Source organism: Panthera tigris, chromosome B4 (assembly GCF_018350195.1).
Source record: "Panthera tigris isolate Pti1 chromosome B4, P.tigris_Pti1_mat1.1, whole genome shotgun sequence".
NCBI lineage: Eukaryota > Metazoa > Chordata > Mammalia > Carnivora > Felidae > Panthera > Panthera tigris.
The window spans coordinates 136,461,852-136,478,844 of NC_056666.1; the positions used below are offsets into that span (position 1 = coordinate 136,461,852).

A 16,993-nucleotide genomic window follows, 5' to 3' on the forward strand; every position below is an offset into this window, starting at 1 on the left:
CACGGGTCTCCATTTACATCCGCTTTATGTTTTATATTATCTGGTAAAAGGTCCCAGCGCGTGCCATCCCGGCGCACGGACTGCTCTGAGCTAAAGGCTACCGCGAACCAGCTGACACAGGAGCAGCTCTAAGGACCGAGCTCCAGGGTTCCGTATTCACAAAGGAAATGCACTCGATGTAGGAGGCTCCGCTCCGCTCTCACCAGCTCTCACCGGCGGAGAAGGCGCCCGCTTCCACACGCACCACAGGACTCGCTAAGCGATCCGTGCTTACCACTGCTCCCCTCGCCTGCCCCCCGGCCCCCGTCCCTCGTGTTAGCCTGGAATGGTGTGTAAGCGCGGGGTCTGGCCGGCGGCCCTCGGGGTTACTCTTCACCAGGGCATCTACGTGTACATGTGTGATGCACGTGTTAAGCCGTTTTCCTCCTGTTAATCTGCCTTTTGCCAGTCTGACTACAGGGCCCCAGCCAGAGAACCTAAGTGCGTAGAGGAAAAAGGTATTTTTTGTTCCCCTACGCTGGTGTGAGAATTTCCGGTGCTCCCTTGCATCTTGTAGGCACAGGAAGGGAAATTTTTATCTTCGTTTAAATGAAAACTCAGGAAGTAAAGCCTTACTTCCCCAAACTGAATGATCTGAATTAGCTGCTCTACTCCATTAGCTCAGGTAAGTGTTTCGAACAGCCGTAGGTGTGTCTGAATTCTAAGTTACTATACAACTTGGAACGTCTGGCGAATTTGTTTTGTTTCCCCTCTGGTCCTTTCTGAAAGATAAACGGGCCCTTTAGTGCTACCCACAGTGCATTTGTTTGGTCTAAAACATGCAGACGTTACGGAAATATGAAACACAGTATTAACAGTTTAGCGTGTACCTTACAGCTCTGTAATTTTGTTTGCTTTTTCACTTCAAGTCCATCTTAAAAATTCTGTCTACTGTCATAGAAAAATAAGTCGTTTTAAAAAAGCTTACTTGATTCAAAAAAAATCACTTAAGCCTAATATTTATCAACTGCAGAAATCAAACAGCATGTGCAGACCCCCCTGGTACTTGTAATTTCACTTCAGGACACAACAGGGAGACTCCTGGGGCTGCCTTTTACCTCCGGGTAGATGCCTATCAGCGCGTCGGCCTGGGAATAGAACTCCTCTTTTAGGGAAATGATTATCATCTGAAACTGCTCCTGAGTCTGCTCTTTGATGTAACTTGAGACCTGGGGGGAGGGGGACAAAAAGCACACATTTCACCAGCAAGGAAAGGCTTCCTTTCTGGGCCCCGGGGAGGGTGACTGTGCCCATCTCTGCCCATCGTAGGGGACAAAGCTCTTACTTGCCTTGCTGGTAACTCAGTAAACCCAGTATAAGTGCAGAAATGGAAACCGCTCAGATTAAAAGGTGAAAAAAATTGTAAATCTTATTAAATCTGCCATCTAAACTTTAAGACTATTTTAAAGAACAAAGCTCTAACTTAAGAGATCATCAAGTGAACATGCAATCAGTTTTCATAACAAGGTAAAAACGACCACTCAGACATTGAGGAAGGACCGGTCTTTAAATTTCCATCTTCCTATTTTGCTAATAACTCAGAGCCAGAAGATAGGAAAAGTGGCAATTATATATATTCGGGAACCATCCTCAAATCCAAGGAATGGGAGGGAGTAAGATAGAAAGGGGTCTTGTTGAACGAAATCTGCTGAGAACCCAGAGGGAGATGGAGAAGGACTGGGCACAGCCTCCCAGGATATTTGCCCACCCCCCACACATCTCTGAGGGGCTGGATGGCTCTGGGCCGCGCGTACGGGTCCCGACTGTGTGGGACTATGGCCCAGTGCTGGGTGAGGAGTCACCGGCAGAGGTGAGGGACCAGGAGGGGAAACTGCTTCTGGTGAAGGGGTTGAATTCACAGGCAGAAGGAACTCGGTTCAGCATCAGAGGCAGTGGTAGCCACTGTGGAGCGGCTGTGAGCGGGAGGGGGGTGGGACACACTGTGTTTGCTGAGCTGCCCGAGGTGCACGCTGGGCACCCCGGGCACCAGAGGGGGCGGCCGTCACTTGGGAGCCGCTCACACGTCCGCCCGCGCTCAGCATGGCAGCGGAGCGGTCGGCAGGGTGGATCCTGGGGGAGACTGAAGGGTGACAGGTCTTTAATACCCAGGCTGGATGCCACAGAACAGTCTTAAGTAAGACCTTGTCCCTGGAGAGGCCAGTAATACAGCTCCATCTTGCTGGAAGCCACGGATACCTTAAAAGCTAATGAGAAAAGAGCCCACAAAAATAGACCCCCCCCCACCCCACCCCAACATACAGAAGATGGGCTACAAAGCACCAAAATTCACCTCTTCGGGGGAAGAGGTCTCCTAAATGAGGCCGTTGAGTCCAATCAGCCGATGCACGCTGGCCGGCGTTCAGGAGACAAACAGATTGTCTTTTGTTCCTATTTTCTTTTCCTTCCCCAGTTAACCTGATGCCTGGCAGGTCACAGAAGGTGGCTCTTTCCTGTCCTCTACAAAGTTCAAAGGGATCGGGGATCTGGTTTTTAAACCTCTGACTACGGAGCGGATGTGTTCAGAACGCAGGGATGAGAAACCTGGGCTGGATGAACACAGCTCGGGCAGCGCTGAGTGAGGCCACGTGGGCCGCCAGAAGGGCCTCAGCCGCAGCTCCCGAAATCCCCCCGACTCTGGCATCTCCTGCCGGGCTCCAGGGAGCCCAGCGTCAGGGACCCAGGACTCCCTCTCAGAGGTGGACTCCTCAGCTCACGAGACTAAGGTATATACGCCACGATGCCAGTTTACAAAGAGCCTGGTCCTCTCTGGAAGATGAACGTGCCTGGAAGCGGAACCAGGAGTCCAATTCGCCCATCTCCAGAATGGACGGCTCTGGCAGCGGGACCGTGACGCCAGGAGTCTGCAGGCAGAACCGCCCCTCCTCTTTGGGCGCTTCCACGGCTGACCCCGTGCTCCCGTCAGACTCACAGTGGGGAGCTGTGGCCTCACAGTCCGTCTCTTTCCGGTGGCTTTACACGCTGACGTCTAGAACCGGGGAGAAGCCACCCACCAGCAGTGCTGTGGATTCAGCACAGCGATCCTGACTTGACTCCCTGTTTTGATTCCCCAGCGATTGACTGAGGATCCCCTGCCCCTCGAATGAAAACTGCTCCCCCACAGCCTCTCCTGTTTAGATCTTTAACTTAGATTTGATTTTTAATCAGCCGTTCTCCAACCAACTGGGTGTTCCAAGGTAGGCGGCCTTCTGACCAGCACGTGATCCTTGGACTACAGGTGTTCTTTGGAAATTAAAAGCGGGGAGACACTCACTTTGCCAACGTTAGTGTTGTCCAGGGCTGCGTCCACCTCATCTAAGACAAAGAACGGAGCGGGCCGAAAACTAGGAAGAAATTACAAGGAACAGCTTTGGTTTTCGAGAGACCTGGAGAAGATTAACAGTATTCAGACTGAACAAGATCCATCCCCTTGGATGCTTCTGCCTCAGTCACCAAGTCACCAGTGACCCCGACGGTGCCGAATCCAACGGGCAGTGCTCAGTCGGTGTCCCCCGTGACCTCTGCGGGTGGCATGGGGGGCTGCCCCCACCTGGCGGCCTGATGTCACAGATGACCGTCTGCTCCCCCACCTCCCCCACCGCTCCTTCCAGGTCTCTTCCGCCAGCTCCTCTCCGTGCGGTGCTCGAACGTTTTCACACCGCGGTGCCCTGGGGTACGGTCCGTGGTCCTTCCACGCCAATTGGCTCGCGCGTGGTTTCATCTCATCTCTGGGATTTAAACACCATCCGTATACTGATGGCTCCCACACCCTACCTGCCTCGTGTGCCCAACAGCTTGCCCGACGGTTCCTGGCGGGTGTCTGATAAACAGCTAAAGCTCATCCCTGATCCCGCTCCTCAGCTGCCCCTCCAGACCTGTTCCCTCCCACGGTCTTTTCACTCGAGCTGGTATGTGTCACCCCTGCCGCCTCCCTCTCACCCCACACCTTGTCTGCTCAGCCGACACTCACCCTGGTCCAGCCCCTCTTCCCCTTTCTCCCTGACGGCTACCACAGTTCCTATCCCTGTGTCCACCACTGTTGCATACGGCCCATTCACTACGGATGCCGGCTGTCTCTGGCCTCAGGGCCTTTGCACATGCTGTTCCTCATGTCTAGAACAATCTTCCCTTAGCTACAGCCACATGACTTGCTCCCTTCATTCCTTCAAACTTTGTTCAAATGTTGCCTTCTCAAATAGGCCTTCCAGGGTGACTCTAATATTGCAAATCCCTCCCTGCTATTTACTGTCTCCAATTCCCTACTTTATTTTCTTCTCTATAGCGTCTGCCATCGCCTGATAGTCTCTCTGTCAGACAGTTAGTTTACTAAAATACCTTCTCCTCTGTCTTTCCCAACAAGAATAACGTATCTTTGAGGCAAACATTTTGTTTTGTTCCCTGCTGACTCTCTGATGCCTGCACCACCACCCGACACACAGCAGATCTCTAATCAGTATCTGTCGAATAAATGGATGGTGACAGTAATTCCTACTAAGGGACCCCTAGTAATAGTCTTATTCTGCTGCGATTTGCTCAACACAGGCTCACGTTTCGATTCCTGCTGCCTGCTTTCCCCAAAGTCTCCTGCATGAATGGTGGTATTTTCTTTTCCTTTCCTGTACTGGCCTCCTCTTATGAACATCAGCTGATGCTAATCCTTCTGGTCGTGAAAGTAGAGAGGGAGCACCATGCACACTTTGGGCCTTCATCTAATGACTGGAATGTTGAACACTAGCCGTCCTGATCTTAGCCGACATCTTCTCCATTTTCCTCACAGATTGCCACCACCATTAGTGGAGAGGAGGAGGTTAAACGTTTTTTCAGAAGAAATACTCTGTGTAACATTCTTTACCTAAACACAGCTCTCTGAATATATGCTAGGAAAACAACACACGGGTTGGATGTTTTGTTCTGTTTGTTGGCAATCCTGATGTCACATCCGTCCATCCCAGGATTTCCTTTCCTTTCCTTTCTATAAACTTGGAATATTAGTAGCCTCTGGTAGTTGCAGAAATTTAGTGAAAATCTGTCAAGGACTGAATTATGTGTTAGATTTTCAGTCTAAATTATTATAGGCCTAAAACAGCCTGAATCGTCTGGCTGAAGAAAACAGTTTTGTAGCACATACGCTGAAAGACACTTCACTGTGGCCTTACCTGTGCACCGCGAACAGGAGGGCCAAAGCTGCCACACACTTTTCTCCCCCCGACAGATTGTCCATTGGCATGAACCGTTTGCCTGGAGCCACACAGTTATAGCTGATTCCCTCTAGGTAAGGCTCTTCTGGGTTTTCTGGGCTAAGAAATGCCTGAAACACAGGTTATTTATTAGCAGTATCACAGAAGCAATTAGTAAAATTTCGACTTTGGAAACTGAGAGAGGTTGTGAAATATTCTATTGGTGAGGTTTTCCTCCGTTTTGATGGGAAAATACCAATGCCTGTAAACAATGTGTATAGCTGTTCATGCAGTCACAGGAAATAGGGTTGCGTGGGTGGTAGGAGAGGGAAAACATTCTAACACACACAGAGGAGTAGGCCTTCCCGTAGGACTGCCATTCAAACGTCAGCAGCACGTGTCGCAGTCTGACAAAAACAGTCTTTGTTCGGCTCACCCGTTGGCCCGTCATCAACCATTTATTGAATAGCCGTTGCGGGCCAGGTACTGTAGATACAGGCAGGAATCCTGCCTTCAAGAAGTTAATGGGTTTATTTTAGTCTTATTTTACTGAAGATAAGTAAATTATTTTCAGCTAAAATCCTAAGTGTCTGATCCAGGATCAACTTTCAGCCATAAAAGAACACCAGCAGAAAGGTAAAAGCAGGTGTAGAAGTCCCCCATGCACCCCTTGATTCCCCGTTCAGTGCCACGGGGTCTGCAGTGGGTACTGACCGCGTCACGGGCAAAGGTTATAGCAAAGGGACTGTCGACACAGTCCTGCCTTTGGTTCCTTCCTCTCCTTTGTACTCCGCCCAACTTGTCACAGACCCCAGGTCAGACATTCCCAAGACCCTCTACAGAACATGACCTGTACTACAGAGACCACCGACTGTTCCATGAAACCAAATTAGCACCAGGCAACAGAACTCAGAACTGAAGAGAATCTGGAAACAAATGACTGAACCCCCTCATTTTTCAGATGAAAAAAATAGAACCAGAGAGGTTCTGCCTTGTCCAGGCTGACCAGTGGGACAGTGAGTGGGATCTAGAACACAGTTACTGTGGCAACCAATGTTCTGGAATCGACTGGAAGTGGGTCACTCAGATAATGCGGTGGATATTTATTTCCCACCAGAAAAAAACGACCACCAACACAGTTTCCAGCGGCATTTGGGGTGGAAATACCTACTTGGGCGCTGACGTTTCTGCAGAGCTTCTTGTAGATTTGATCAATGGAGACGGAGACGTGCTCAAAACACTGGCTGAAGAGGTCGTATCTCCTTTTTTTCACCTGTTCAAACTCTTGCCTACACACTCTGGCTTCCTTTCTGCTGGCCTCAAAAGCTGACAGAGAAGCAACGTTCTTTACTTTGAAGACCAGTGGGGGGAGGGCTTCTCTTAGTGCAACTTTTTTTTTTTTTAATTTTTTTTTTTAATGTTTATTTATTTTTGAGACAGAGAGAAACAGAGCATGAGCAGGGGAGGGTCAGAGAGAGAGGGAGACACAGAATCTGAAACAGGCTCCAGGCTCCGAGCGGTCAGCCCAGAGCCCGACGCGGGGCTCGAACTCACGGACGGTGAGATCATGACCTGAGCTGCAGTCGGACGCTCAACCGACTGAACCACCCAGGCGCCCCTCTTACTGCAACTTTAAAGCATAGAGTATCTTAAAAACTGGATTTTGAATTTGGTTGTCTGGAGTAAAATCTACCTTTAAAATACCCCAATTGTTATTGATTCTAAGAACATGGCTCTTAAAATTGATGGGCCCCTTTTCTAATTTTTAAATAAGAGCGACAAATTCTGTGAAAGAGAATCTAAGACGGCCATCACACTGGTATAAAAAATTATGTTCTAAAATAACCAGTATACTTTTTTTTTTAAATTAAAGCAGAGCACTTCTTACAAAGGCAGCAACTAGTGACTCAGTACTAAAAGTACACATTAATATGGGATGACAGAGAAAGATCTAAGTTAAAAATAAAGAGACAGAACCCACGACCCCCAGGAGTGCGGCCTTGCTGGCAAGTACCGCCCAGCCTCACCGTCTGTGGACTCCTGGAACTTGTCCCTGACGGTCTTCAGGTTCTCCAGGGCTCTCAGGTTTGGGGCCGCCGTCTTCAACAGGACCTCCTCCTGGGACGCCACCTGCTGCAGCAGGAGTCTGAGGCGGGCCTCCACTTCTTTATCCGTTTGTAACGCCTATTGACAGAGAACAGCGGTGACCGCTTGCCTTTCAGACCCTAGCTGCCGAGTAATTAGGCACAGGGCCCTTCAGGACCAGGTCCCTGCCTCCCTTTCTCCGCAGCCACCCCTTCCCTCCCTTGGCGCCTCGGAGTCTGAAACACAGTCGGGCCGCGCTGTCCGCAGCTCCCTTAGCCAGCTGTGCTGTGCCGTGGCTCCAGTGTTCTAGATACTGCTCTCCCGGAACATGCTTCACCTCCACACTTCCTCATGTGGGCAAAAAGCAGCAACTCATAGATCGCATTTTCTCATTCGTTAAAAAATACTGATCGTTTACTTATGGATTAGACCCCGAGGATTCAGTGATGAAAACTGTTCTGTCCTTGCTCTTAAAGAGCTCACTGGGAAGTCGGACACCCAGGCTGGCATTGACAACAGCGTGGAGACCCTCTAACGGCAAGCGGAGGTGCTGCGGGGCAGGGAGGAGGCACCCAACCAGTCTGGAGGGGGAGACACTTCAGCTGAAACCACCAGGATGAAGGGACCTTAAGCGAGGAGGGAAAGGAGGAAGGGGTGTAGGCGTGACCTTCCAGGAAAGCGTTCTTGCCCTCCCAGGGTGGTTCATTAACATGAGGAATGTGACGGTTTTAAGGCATTGAGAAGAGAATTATTTGAAAAATGTTGGGTACACTGGCTAATTTAGGTAACTTCTTAAAAACAGATACTTACCTTATATGCCACCTACCCAAATAAACTTCAGATGAATTAAATAGGTAATGAAGACAAAACACGAACAATATTTATAAATATTTACTCAGTAATAAGGTGGGTAAGGATTTTCTAAACATGAAAGCACTAAATAGACTACAGAGGAGACAAAAGCTGTTTTGTGACTGCCTAAAAATAGAACTGCGATCCATGAGCCCAGCAAATCTCACAGCACCTGTAAGAACATGTGAAATTGAAAGGTGGACCTTGCTACCTGGCATCTAGTCTCCACCCCTGTCTCACAGAGCCCATGCTTGAGCTTTCCTCCCTCACGGGTCCCTTGTGGCAGGGGGCGGGGGTCCCTGCTTGATCTGAGGCTCGCCAAACCCCGTCCCCCCGACGGTGACTGGTCACCAGTTCTGGCCACTGTGATGCCAGCACAGCTCCTGGGGCTCTGTCAGAAAAGCCCTTCTTCACCCTTGACACACCACTACGAAGGCGGCCTGTCTCTTGCCTGAAGGCTGCGGGGCTGCGTGGCTGGAACGCCAGGACCGGCTAGTCGCTGTGCCCTCCACGAGAGACGCGGCCTCGGGATGGAGGCAAAACGCAAATGCGGTATCGGAGCGCGGCTCACAGGGACGACGGAGCAGCAGGGCCACAGATGCCGGATTAGAGACCCTGAAACCGGACCCCAGGTCTGTGCTCTGCAGCCGTGACGGATGTGTCTGTCCCCTACTGTGGGGGCCACACCGGGACGGTGACAGGCCACCCCAGGCTGCTGGAGTACGGTGGCCACTTGCGTCTGCTGCGGGACTTCTCAGAGACTAACGCTCACTGTAAATCTCCAAGGAGACAGCCTTTCAAAAAACTGGCTGCCCACAGAAGACTTCATTTGGGAAGCATTTCCAAGATACTCATGTTCTGTGAACACACAGTGAGAAAGGCTGACAGAAACATTTTTAAGAAGTTGTCTATTTAGGGGCGCCTGGGTGGCGCAGTCGGTTAAGCGTCCGACTTCAGCCGGGTCACGATCTCGCGGTCCGTGAGTTCGAGCCCCGCGTCAGGCTCTGGGCTGATGGCTCGGAGCCTGGAGCCTGTTTCCGATTCTGTGTCTCCCTCTCTCTCTGCCCCTCCCCCGTTCATGCTCTGTCTCTCTCTGTCCCAAAAATAAATAAAAAAACGTTGAAAAAAAAAAAAAAAAAAAGAAGTTGTCTATTTAGACCATTTCTTCAAACACCATTAGCAAATCTACTTTTTCCCCTGAACCTACGGTCAAAACACTCTTCTGTATTACCTGTAAATATTCACTGTCACCATGAACTAGCCCTAACGGAAAGCCTCCATTTACCTTCAAATCCTCTCCCAGGGAGCTGTAGTCTACCTCAATGGCTGCTTCTTTTTCATAGATGTCACTTGTTGCCTGGGTACTTTCTGCTTCAGTGCCCAACTGAAAAACAGATGAAGCCCCTCCTTTGTTATGTGAAATGGGGAGCTCTACTCCTCCACCTGTCCCGAGCCCTTCAGTCGATCGCCACCTCACTCGGGTAAAAAGTTAAAATCCTCACGTGGCCTGCAAGGCTGTGACGACCCGGCAGCAAGACCCCCAGATGCTCCACGTGCACAGAATGATTTTGGAACTAATGATCCGGCACAGTCTCTCCCACCATAGGAGAGTCTTCTAGGAGAATCCTGGAGACCTAGGGAACACACCCTGTCTCCACACCTCCAGTGGAAGGGAAATCTCAGGTTCAGCCTCAAAAGAGTGATAGGACAGTTACTCCTATGACAACTGTTGAAATGCTTTCTGCCTGGTGTTCCTTGTTCAGCCCTCTGGAGAGAGACAATTTCTACCTAGTGCTTTGTCTATTTCAGCCTTTATAGAAGATCTTATATCGTATCCCCATTACGTGGCCCCTACCAGATGTGCTTACCAAATTCCAGTCAGGGAACTCACCACTCAAGTAGTGGTACAAGTGTTCCCTAGGAGAGGAAAGCTGTTTCTGTGGCCTCTCCTCCCCAACCCTGTATCCACCTTGGGACCAGAAAGAACCAATGTGATCTTCCCTCTGGGACAGGCCATCTTCTATTGGAGGAGAATGATCGTATTCCCCAAGACTTCTCTTCCCGGGACAATATGGTCGGGACCTTTTCACTCTCCTCAACACTTTATTCTTAAGAAGCATCATGCTTTAAAAAGTGAATGCAGGGGCTCCTGGGTGGCTCAGTCAGTTGAGCATCGGACTTTTGATTTTGGCTCAGGTTATGATTCCAGGGTCGTGAGATTGAGCCTCATGTCAGGCTGCTGCTTAAGATTCTCTCTCTCTCTCTCTCTCTCTCTCTCTCTGCCCCTCTCCCCTGCTGGAGCGCTTGCTCTAAAAAATAAATTTAAAAAAAATACTATTTTTCTTTCTAGAGTATAATGACTATTGTTTTTCTGCTCCCATGTACTTCTGCTGTTAACAGACCCCCTCCCTTCTCTCTCTGCATCTACACAAGTGGACCTGTGACCCAGAACGAGCCAGAGTTCTTCCCCAGGATTTTCCCAGCAGAGAGTAGGGGAGAGTTCTCTTTCCCCTCTGGTCAGAACTAGTGGTTACAGCTGTAGCCTTGTGGGGAAGGCCCATTTGGGAGAATAAAGCCAATATATACTGAGCCAGAAAGAGTTCTTGATGGTGTTCAAATTCCTGGACTGAGTCTGGCATGAGATCGCCTCCATTCCAGTCCTGTCCCTTTACCCCCTTTAAAGCCTCTGAACTGGGTTTATGTCATTTGTGGCCTGGAAAGGGCTCTCTCCTTTCCTTACCTCCTGTCTGGAATGTGATCTCTGCTAAAATAGAGAAAAAAGACAAAGACTTGGAGTATAAGGTCGTGAGAAGTAGTCACGTTAGCAAGGACGAAGGACTTCTGGAGTGGAGGGTGGACGGAACAGAGTAGATGTCTGACTGCCGGGCAGAGCAGGGCGGGGAGGAGGGAGGTAGGGGGGAGACCCCAGGGAAGAAAGGGCTCAGAGAGGAATGACCTGAAAGGCAGGACCAGCCGTTTCTGTTGCATCCGGTGGCGAGCTAACCGGAAGATACTCTGTCTGAAGCCACAGCACAGCCTTGCTAACACCACCCCCAGAGGTGGCTAACTCCAGCGGCTCTTGGGTATCTAATGTGTGGGAAAGAAACTGGCCCATCCCGCGGGGGCTCAAAGGACGTGGATGGGCAAGAGACGGAAGAGACGGCACAAGACGCCCAGTCCTCTGTAACGATGACCCTTTTGCCCCTTTCGCCTCCCAGGAGATGTCTCTTCCACTCCTAACGGGGCTCTGGGTGGGGCCAGGGCAACCGTCTGCAGCGCTGGGACTTGGCTAAGCAGCCACAGGGCGTTACATAAGTTCCCCACAGCTGCGTGCATTTTGAAGTCACGTGGTAGAATACCTCCACTTCAACGATGTCGTCCAGCGATCCCAACAAAAGAATTATTTCAAGGTCTTGAACTTTGCAGTCAAGCAGCAGATTGTGCTTCTCTAGCCGTTTCTGTTCCAAAGAAGTCTGAATGATGACAACTTCTTTTTGCCATTTTGCCACTTCCCTGTAAATACACAGATATGAAAAGTGATTATATTTTACCCATTCGAGCTGTACCAGAGAAGAGAAACGAATGTGTTACAAATAAAACTGCATGGAAAAGATTTTTTCCTAGGAGTGCTGTAAGTTCTAGAGTTATCGCACTGATGCTGTTATGTAAACTTTAACACTCTTGAGAAAGGCCATGAATGTAATTAATTTATCCAATGGAGCATTTTCAAATAATAAACATAATTACTTTCATCAGGCTAGTTTGGCTTTGAAATCTATTTAATTTTTCAAGCTGCATTTCTCCCTCAATATAAGCTCTACACTTTAGAGCCTCAAACCAAGAGAAACAATCTTTTAACAAGAGAAATGTCTTACCAGGTAAGTCATGACATACCTATTTCCTACAGCCCCTATTAACGTAATGCCTTCTATCTTAAATGAGGGTTTGGGGGTTTTACCAAGTAAAACAACGTGGTATTTTTAAGAGGTCCCAGAAACAGGACCAAAAAATAAAATAAATGAAGAATTATGTGGTTTTCAAGAATATGATGATAAACAGAGATGCGGTTCTGTTTAAACTAAATACAACCATGAAAACAATTCAAGAGTAGATGAACTTTAACTCCACTCAGAAACCTTAGACAAAGAACTTTCTGCTCTATCTCGAAATGCTGAAGGGCTTTGAACAGTGAGGAAGACTACGAAGTGCCAAGAGTGGAGCAAAAAGAGAGCACACGTTTCATCTGACCACTTACGGTTGAAAAGCAGAGGTCGCTGGGGTGCAACAGGCCACCTGACTCCAAGTGTCCTTGTCACCATCACGACAAACACACATGCTCATCACGTGCCAGGTTCTAAGAGTCCTAGGAACAACCCCTCACTGAATCCCGACAACCGTCCTGGGAGGCAGGCACTATGAGATCCCCACGTTAGTATTTCCTTCTGAGGAAAGGCAGGCACAGCGTGTAAGCAGCAGAACCGGGGTACCAACCACACGGGCTGGCTCCAGATCCCCCCCCCGGCCCGCCGTGCGTCCTCACCCAGGCGGACCGTAGGAAGACCCTGTACACCAGTGTCAGAGGGACTCCGGGTAAGGGACTCTCTGTTCAGGGCCACGTCTGCATCTGCCAAAAAGAGCTATGCATTCTCAACAACTGACCGCCTCTTTTGGTTTTCCCCTAAATGAGAATGTCTGAAAGGTGTGGTGTGGGACACATATTCAAATAACAAACTGCCTCTAACAGATTTTAAATTGGTAGTAAATGTCTTTAAAACTCTGGTTATGGTCCTTTAAGCTGACAAACTTCTCCATTACCTATCAATAGCCAGAACTTTCTTCCGTTCTTCTTCAAGCTGAGCTTGGACCTTCTCCGTGTTGGCATTCTGAGTGACAAATACGTCCTTAAGTTGCTGCCGCTTCGCCATGAGTTCATCCACAATTTGCAGACAAGTTTCTTCAGCCTGAACGAAGATGATTTGCATTGTAGACTTAATTATCTTTTACGTTAATAAGGTCAACAGATCAGCTCATCGTCAATAAAGCAAAGCAGTGACTGTGTGTGCTGCTTGAACTTCTATTCCCGAATGTGACCCACTCTTGTTCGACACTTCTTGGAGACTGGTAATTACCACCTGCCTTTGTCCCTCACTCTGGATTCATTCCTCAGCTTGCTACCCTCTGACTCTGTTCCATTGGACGTTGTCCAATGAAAATGTTTTTGCAAAAATGACCTCTTAATTGGCAATTAAGCAGACATCTCCCAGACTTTACCTTTTTGGCAACTGTCCTCACTTCCTCCTTCCCGAGCTCCCCCCTCGCTTCACTGTTCCTCAGCATCTACTGCTCTGTCTGGGCGGCGGGGCGGGGTTGGGGGGGTGGCGGGGGGTGAGGTCTCAACCATGCACATATGGCTTCAATCTACTCCCATTAACCAGCCTGGGCTTCTCCTGTTCTCCACGTGCCCTCCACCTGCTAGAGTTTGCTATGTAGATCTCACACAGGCGACTCAAGCTCCGTGGGTCCAGACTTTCCTCTCTTTAACTTGCCCCTCTATCCACGAATCGCCCAAATTAGAACTCAGGAGTCCTCAGCGGCACCTACCCCCCACACGCCTCTCCCACTTCAACACCTAATAATTTGTGAACCTGCTGATTTTACTTCCAGTATTTCTCAAACCTGCCCCCACCCTTCCCATCGCTATGAGAACACTTCGGGAGTCCAACAGTGTTTATGCAATGAAAGAAATCATTTCAATGGCAGCGCACTTCAGCCGCCTATAATTAGTTACCTTCTTTAGGTTATCGATGTCTTCTCTGCCTTTTTCGATGGTTTCTTCTAATGTACGGATCTTATTCAGCTTCTTCTTCAGCTGATTGCGACTATATTCGAGTTGAATATTAAGCAGAGTTTTCTGTTTCTCAAATTCTAATCTAGTATAACAGAGTCAAGTGTTACAAGTGGTAAAGAGCCTTTAGTTCTTTATTTTTAATTGTTATCGTGGAAAATTTTTTAAAAGCTACAAAAGTAGAAGGAATACTGTAATGAATCCTGTTTCTTCTAGAACTCTACTGGGCACTGCTCTCCAGCACTGGGTTATTTGAAGCACATTTCAGACATCATATAATTTCATTTGTCAACATTTTAGTATGTGTCTCTGAAAGTGAAGTGACCACAAACTACTATAGATAGAACTGAGGACAATTCCTTAATATTGAATTGTGATCACTGCCAGATTTCCTGAGTCTCATTAAAAACAACAACAACTGGTTTGTTTGAATCAGAATTCATACTTTGCATACGATACATGTTTCTTCAATCTTTTATCAGCTCCCTCCCTCCCTTTGTCTTTAAGTTACAATTTATGTGCTTATTCTTGTCTATTTAGTCAGTCTTTGCAAGTGGCTAGTCGTCCACAAACTCCAAACTTGGGGACTAAAGAACATGTTCCTTCCTGAAGCGCTTCCTACTTTGCCAGCTTCACAGACTCCTCGTAAAGAATTCCAAGACCCACTGCAGCTCATTCTTCCCATCCTGTCTCCCTCACGTACCCCAACGGCAACATTCAGTCCAGAAACATTTTACAGCACCGTTATCGGAGATTGTGCTAGATCCTGCTGATACACAGACCACAAGAACAGGAATGATAAAAACCGAGTGCTATTCCAGGAGAGGGGACTGCATGCCAGCCGCTGTTACAAACACCTTTCCGTGATTTAATTCACTTAAGTCCCAGGACTCTCTGAGGTGGGTGGTAGTCCTATCCCCGTTTATGATGAGGACGAGCAGACCAAGGCAGAGCCAAGTTTCCTGCCCAAGGCCACCCAGTCAGGACATGGTGGAGCCAGGCGTGACACCCTCGGGGGCTCTGCTCGTAGCCGCTGACAACAGCGCCTGTGGTGGTGGTGGACAACAAACCCCCGAGGGACCTATTTCTGCTGCAGACCCGTATGCAGACCACATATGAGGGAGACACTTCTTCACTGGCTCCGGACACCACACTACTCCAGCTTTCCTCTCCCCTCACTGGCTGCTCCTTTAATAGTTTCTGGTGACCTCACCCAGGCACATGGCTTTAAGTGCCATCTGCATACAGACCCAGACTTTATACCTCTGCCTGCACCTCTCCCATGAACTCCTAGCCTGTACATTCAACTGCCTACTCCACGTTTTCAGTCGGATGTCAGAGGCATCCCAGCTACGTAATAGATAAGCTACTGGAGGTAACGAGAGAGTTTGGCAAACTTATCATATGTTACATCGATCTAAACGTCGATACCGTGTTTCTACACCGGTAGAAACCAACTAGAAATACAGCATAAAAAGAAATACTATTCATAAGAGAAAAAAAAAACCCTCTAAAATATCTAAGAAGTAACTTATGATAACACAAGATCTCAATGGAAAAGAAAACTTTAAAATTCTAATAAAGAATATAGATGATTAGAATAAATGAAGAGTCATACTATGTTCTTAGATGAGAGGACTTGATATTTTGAAGATGTTCTCCCCAAATAAATATATAATCAGACCCAGAATCTCAATCAGAATTCCAGTTGGATTTTTATGAGAAATCCAATAAGCAGTAGTAGACATAATTCTTTAGAAAGATAATCTACTGAAGTTCAAGCAGACTTCAGAAAAAAAGAATATGACAGGGATAAAGAGGGGGGCATTTTACAAGGATAAAGGGATTAATTCAGCAAAAAGACCTAATGATCCCAAATATGTATAGACCTAATCACAAGCCTTTAAAATACATAAAGTTGGGGCGCCTGGGTGGCCCAGTCGGTTAAGCGTCTGACTTTGGCTCAGGTCATGATCTCATGGTTTGTGAGTTCGAGCCCTGCATTGGGCTTTGTGCTGACAGCTCAGAACCTGGAGCCTGCTTTGGATTCTGTGTCTCGCTCGCTCTCTGCCCCTCCCCTGCTCACGCTCTGTCTCTGTCTCAAAAATAAATAAAACATTAAAAAAATTTAAGTTAAAATAAAGTAAACTCACACCACCAGAAGAAGAAATGGACAGATCCAAAAGTACGCTTGGAAATTTCAACACCCCTCTCAGTGTTTGCTGAACAACCAGGCAGAGGACCACTAAGTTACAGAGAGGATTTGAGTGACTAGATTTAACTGCCACCGAAAGAATACTCCACCCACCCCCCAGCAGGTGTCCATTAAACAACACACTTCTGAACCCCAGAAGGGTCTTTGAAAGAAATCACATGGGACGTTAGAAAATATTTTGAATGGGATGAGACTGAAAACGCAACATACCAGAAGTAGTGGGATGCAGTATAAGCAATAGTTGCAAGGAAAGATACAGTTCAAAATACTCATATTAGAAAATAATGCTTATGTACCAAAATAAGTAGAAGGAAGAAAACAATAAAGGTGAGAACAGAAATCAACAACATAGACAAACCACAGAGAAAACCAACGAAGCCAAGAGCTGCTCTTAGAAAGGATCAATAAAACTAATACACCTCTAGCTAGGAATCAAGAAGAAAAGAAAGACGATAAATCACCAATATCAGAAATAAAAGAGATGGTATCAGTTCAGATCCTACAGGCATTAAAAAGGATAAAAAGCGATTATTATTAACTTTACGTTAATAAATTTGACAACCTGGGTGAAACACATAAATTCCTTGAAAGAAATAAACTACTAGGACCCATTCAAGGAAAAAAATACCCTGACTAGCCCTACATCTATTAGGAAAACTGAATTTGTAACTAAAAACCTTCCCACGAAGAAAGGTAGGTGGCCTCAGTGGCTTCACTGGCAAATTTCACCAAACTTTTAGGAGAGAAGTAATCTAATTCTACAAAAACCCTTCCAGAAAAAAC

General features: G+C 47.7%; 2 protein-coding genes across 6 annotated transcripts in view; one reads left to right on the forward strand and one right to left on the reverse strand.

Moving 5' to 3' along the window:
* The window catches only part of FAM118A (family with sequence similarity 118 member A), a 41,490-nt gene extending 28,263 nt beyond the window's left edge, over window positions 1-13,227 (forward strand). The window contains exon 9 of one of the 3 annotated variants that reach the window (XR_006220304.1): window positions 12,976-13,227. The gene's annotated coding sequence lies outside the window, so the exon portion shown is untranslated. Of the gene's footprint in view, window positions 1-50; window positions 331-2,449; window positions 4,524-12,975 lie in introns of those variants that run through there. The other 2 variants (XR_006220302.1, XR_006220303.1) reach the window with 2 other exon arrangements.
* SMC1B (structural maintenance of chromosomes 1B) overlaps window positions 1-16,993 on the reverse strand; it is a 74,068-nt gene that overhangs the window by 644 nt on the left and 56,431 nt on the right. For all 3 annotated transcript variants that reach the window (XM_042993518.1, XM_007093323.2, XM_042993517.1), the window contains 9 exons: window positions 13,939-14,080; window positions 12,966-13,111; window positions 11,510-11,663; window positions 9,436-9,534; window positions 7,241-7,397; window positions 6,385-6,539; window positions 5,193-5,344; window positions 3,311-3,380; window positions 1,098-1,208 (listed from right to left, as the gene is read on the reverse strand). In XM_042993518.1, coding sequence (XP_042849452.1) covers window positions 1,098-1,208; window positions 3,311-3,380; window positions 5,193-5,344; window positions 6,385-6,539; window positions 7,241-7,397; window positions 9,436-9,534; window positions 11,510-11,663; window positions 12,966-13,111; window positions 13,939-14,080 — 1,186 coding nt within the window. The remainder of the gene's footprint in view (window positions 1-1,097; window positions 1,209-3,310; window positions 3,381-5,192; window positions 5,345-6,384; window positions 6,540-7,240; window positions 7,398-9,435; window positions 9,535-11,509; window positions 11,664-12,965; window positions 13,112-13,938; window positions 14,081-16,993) is intronic.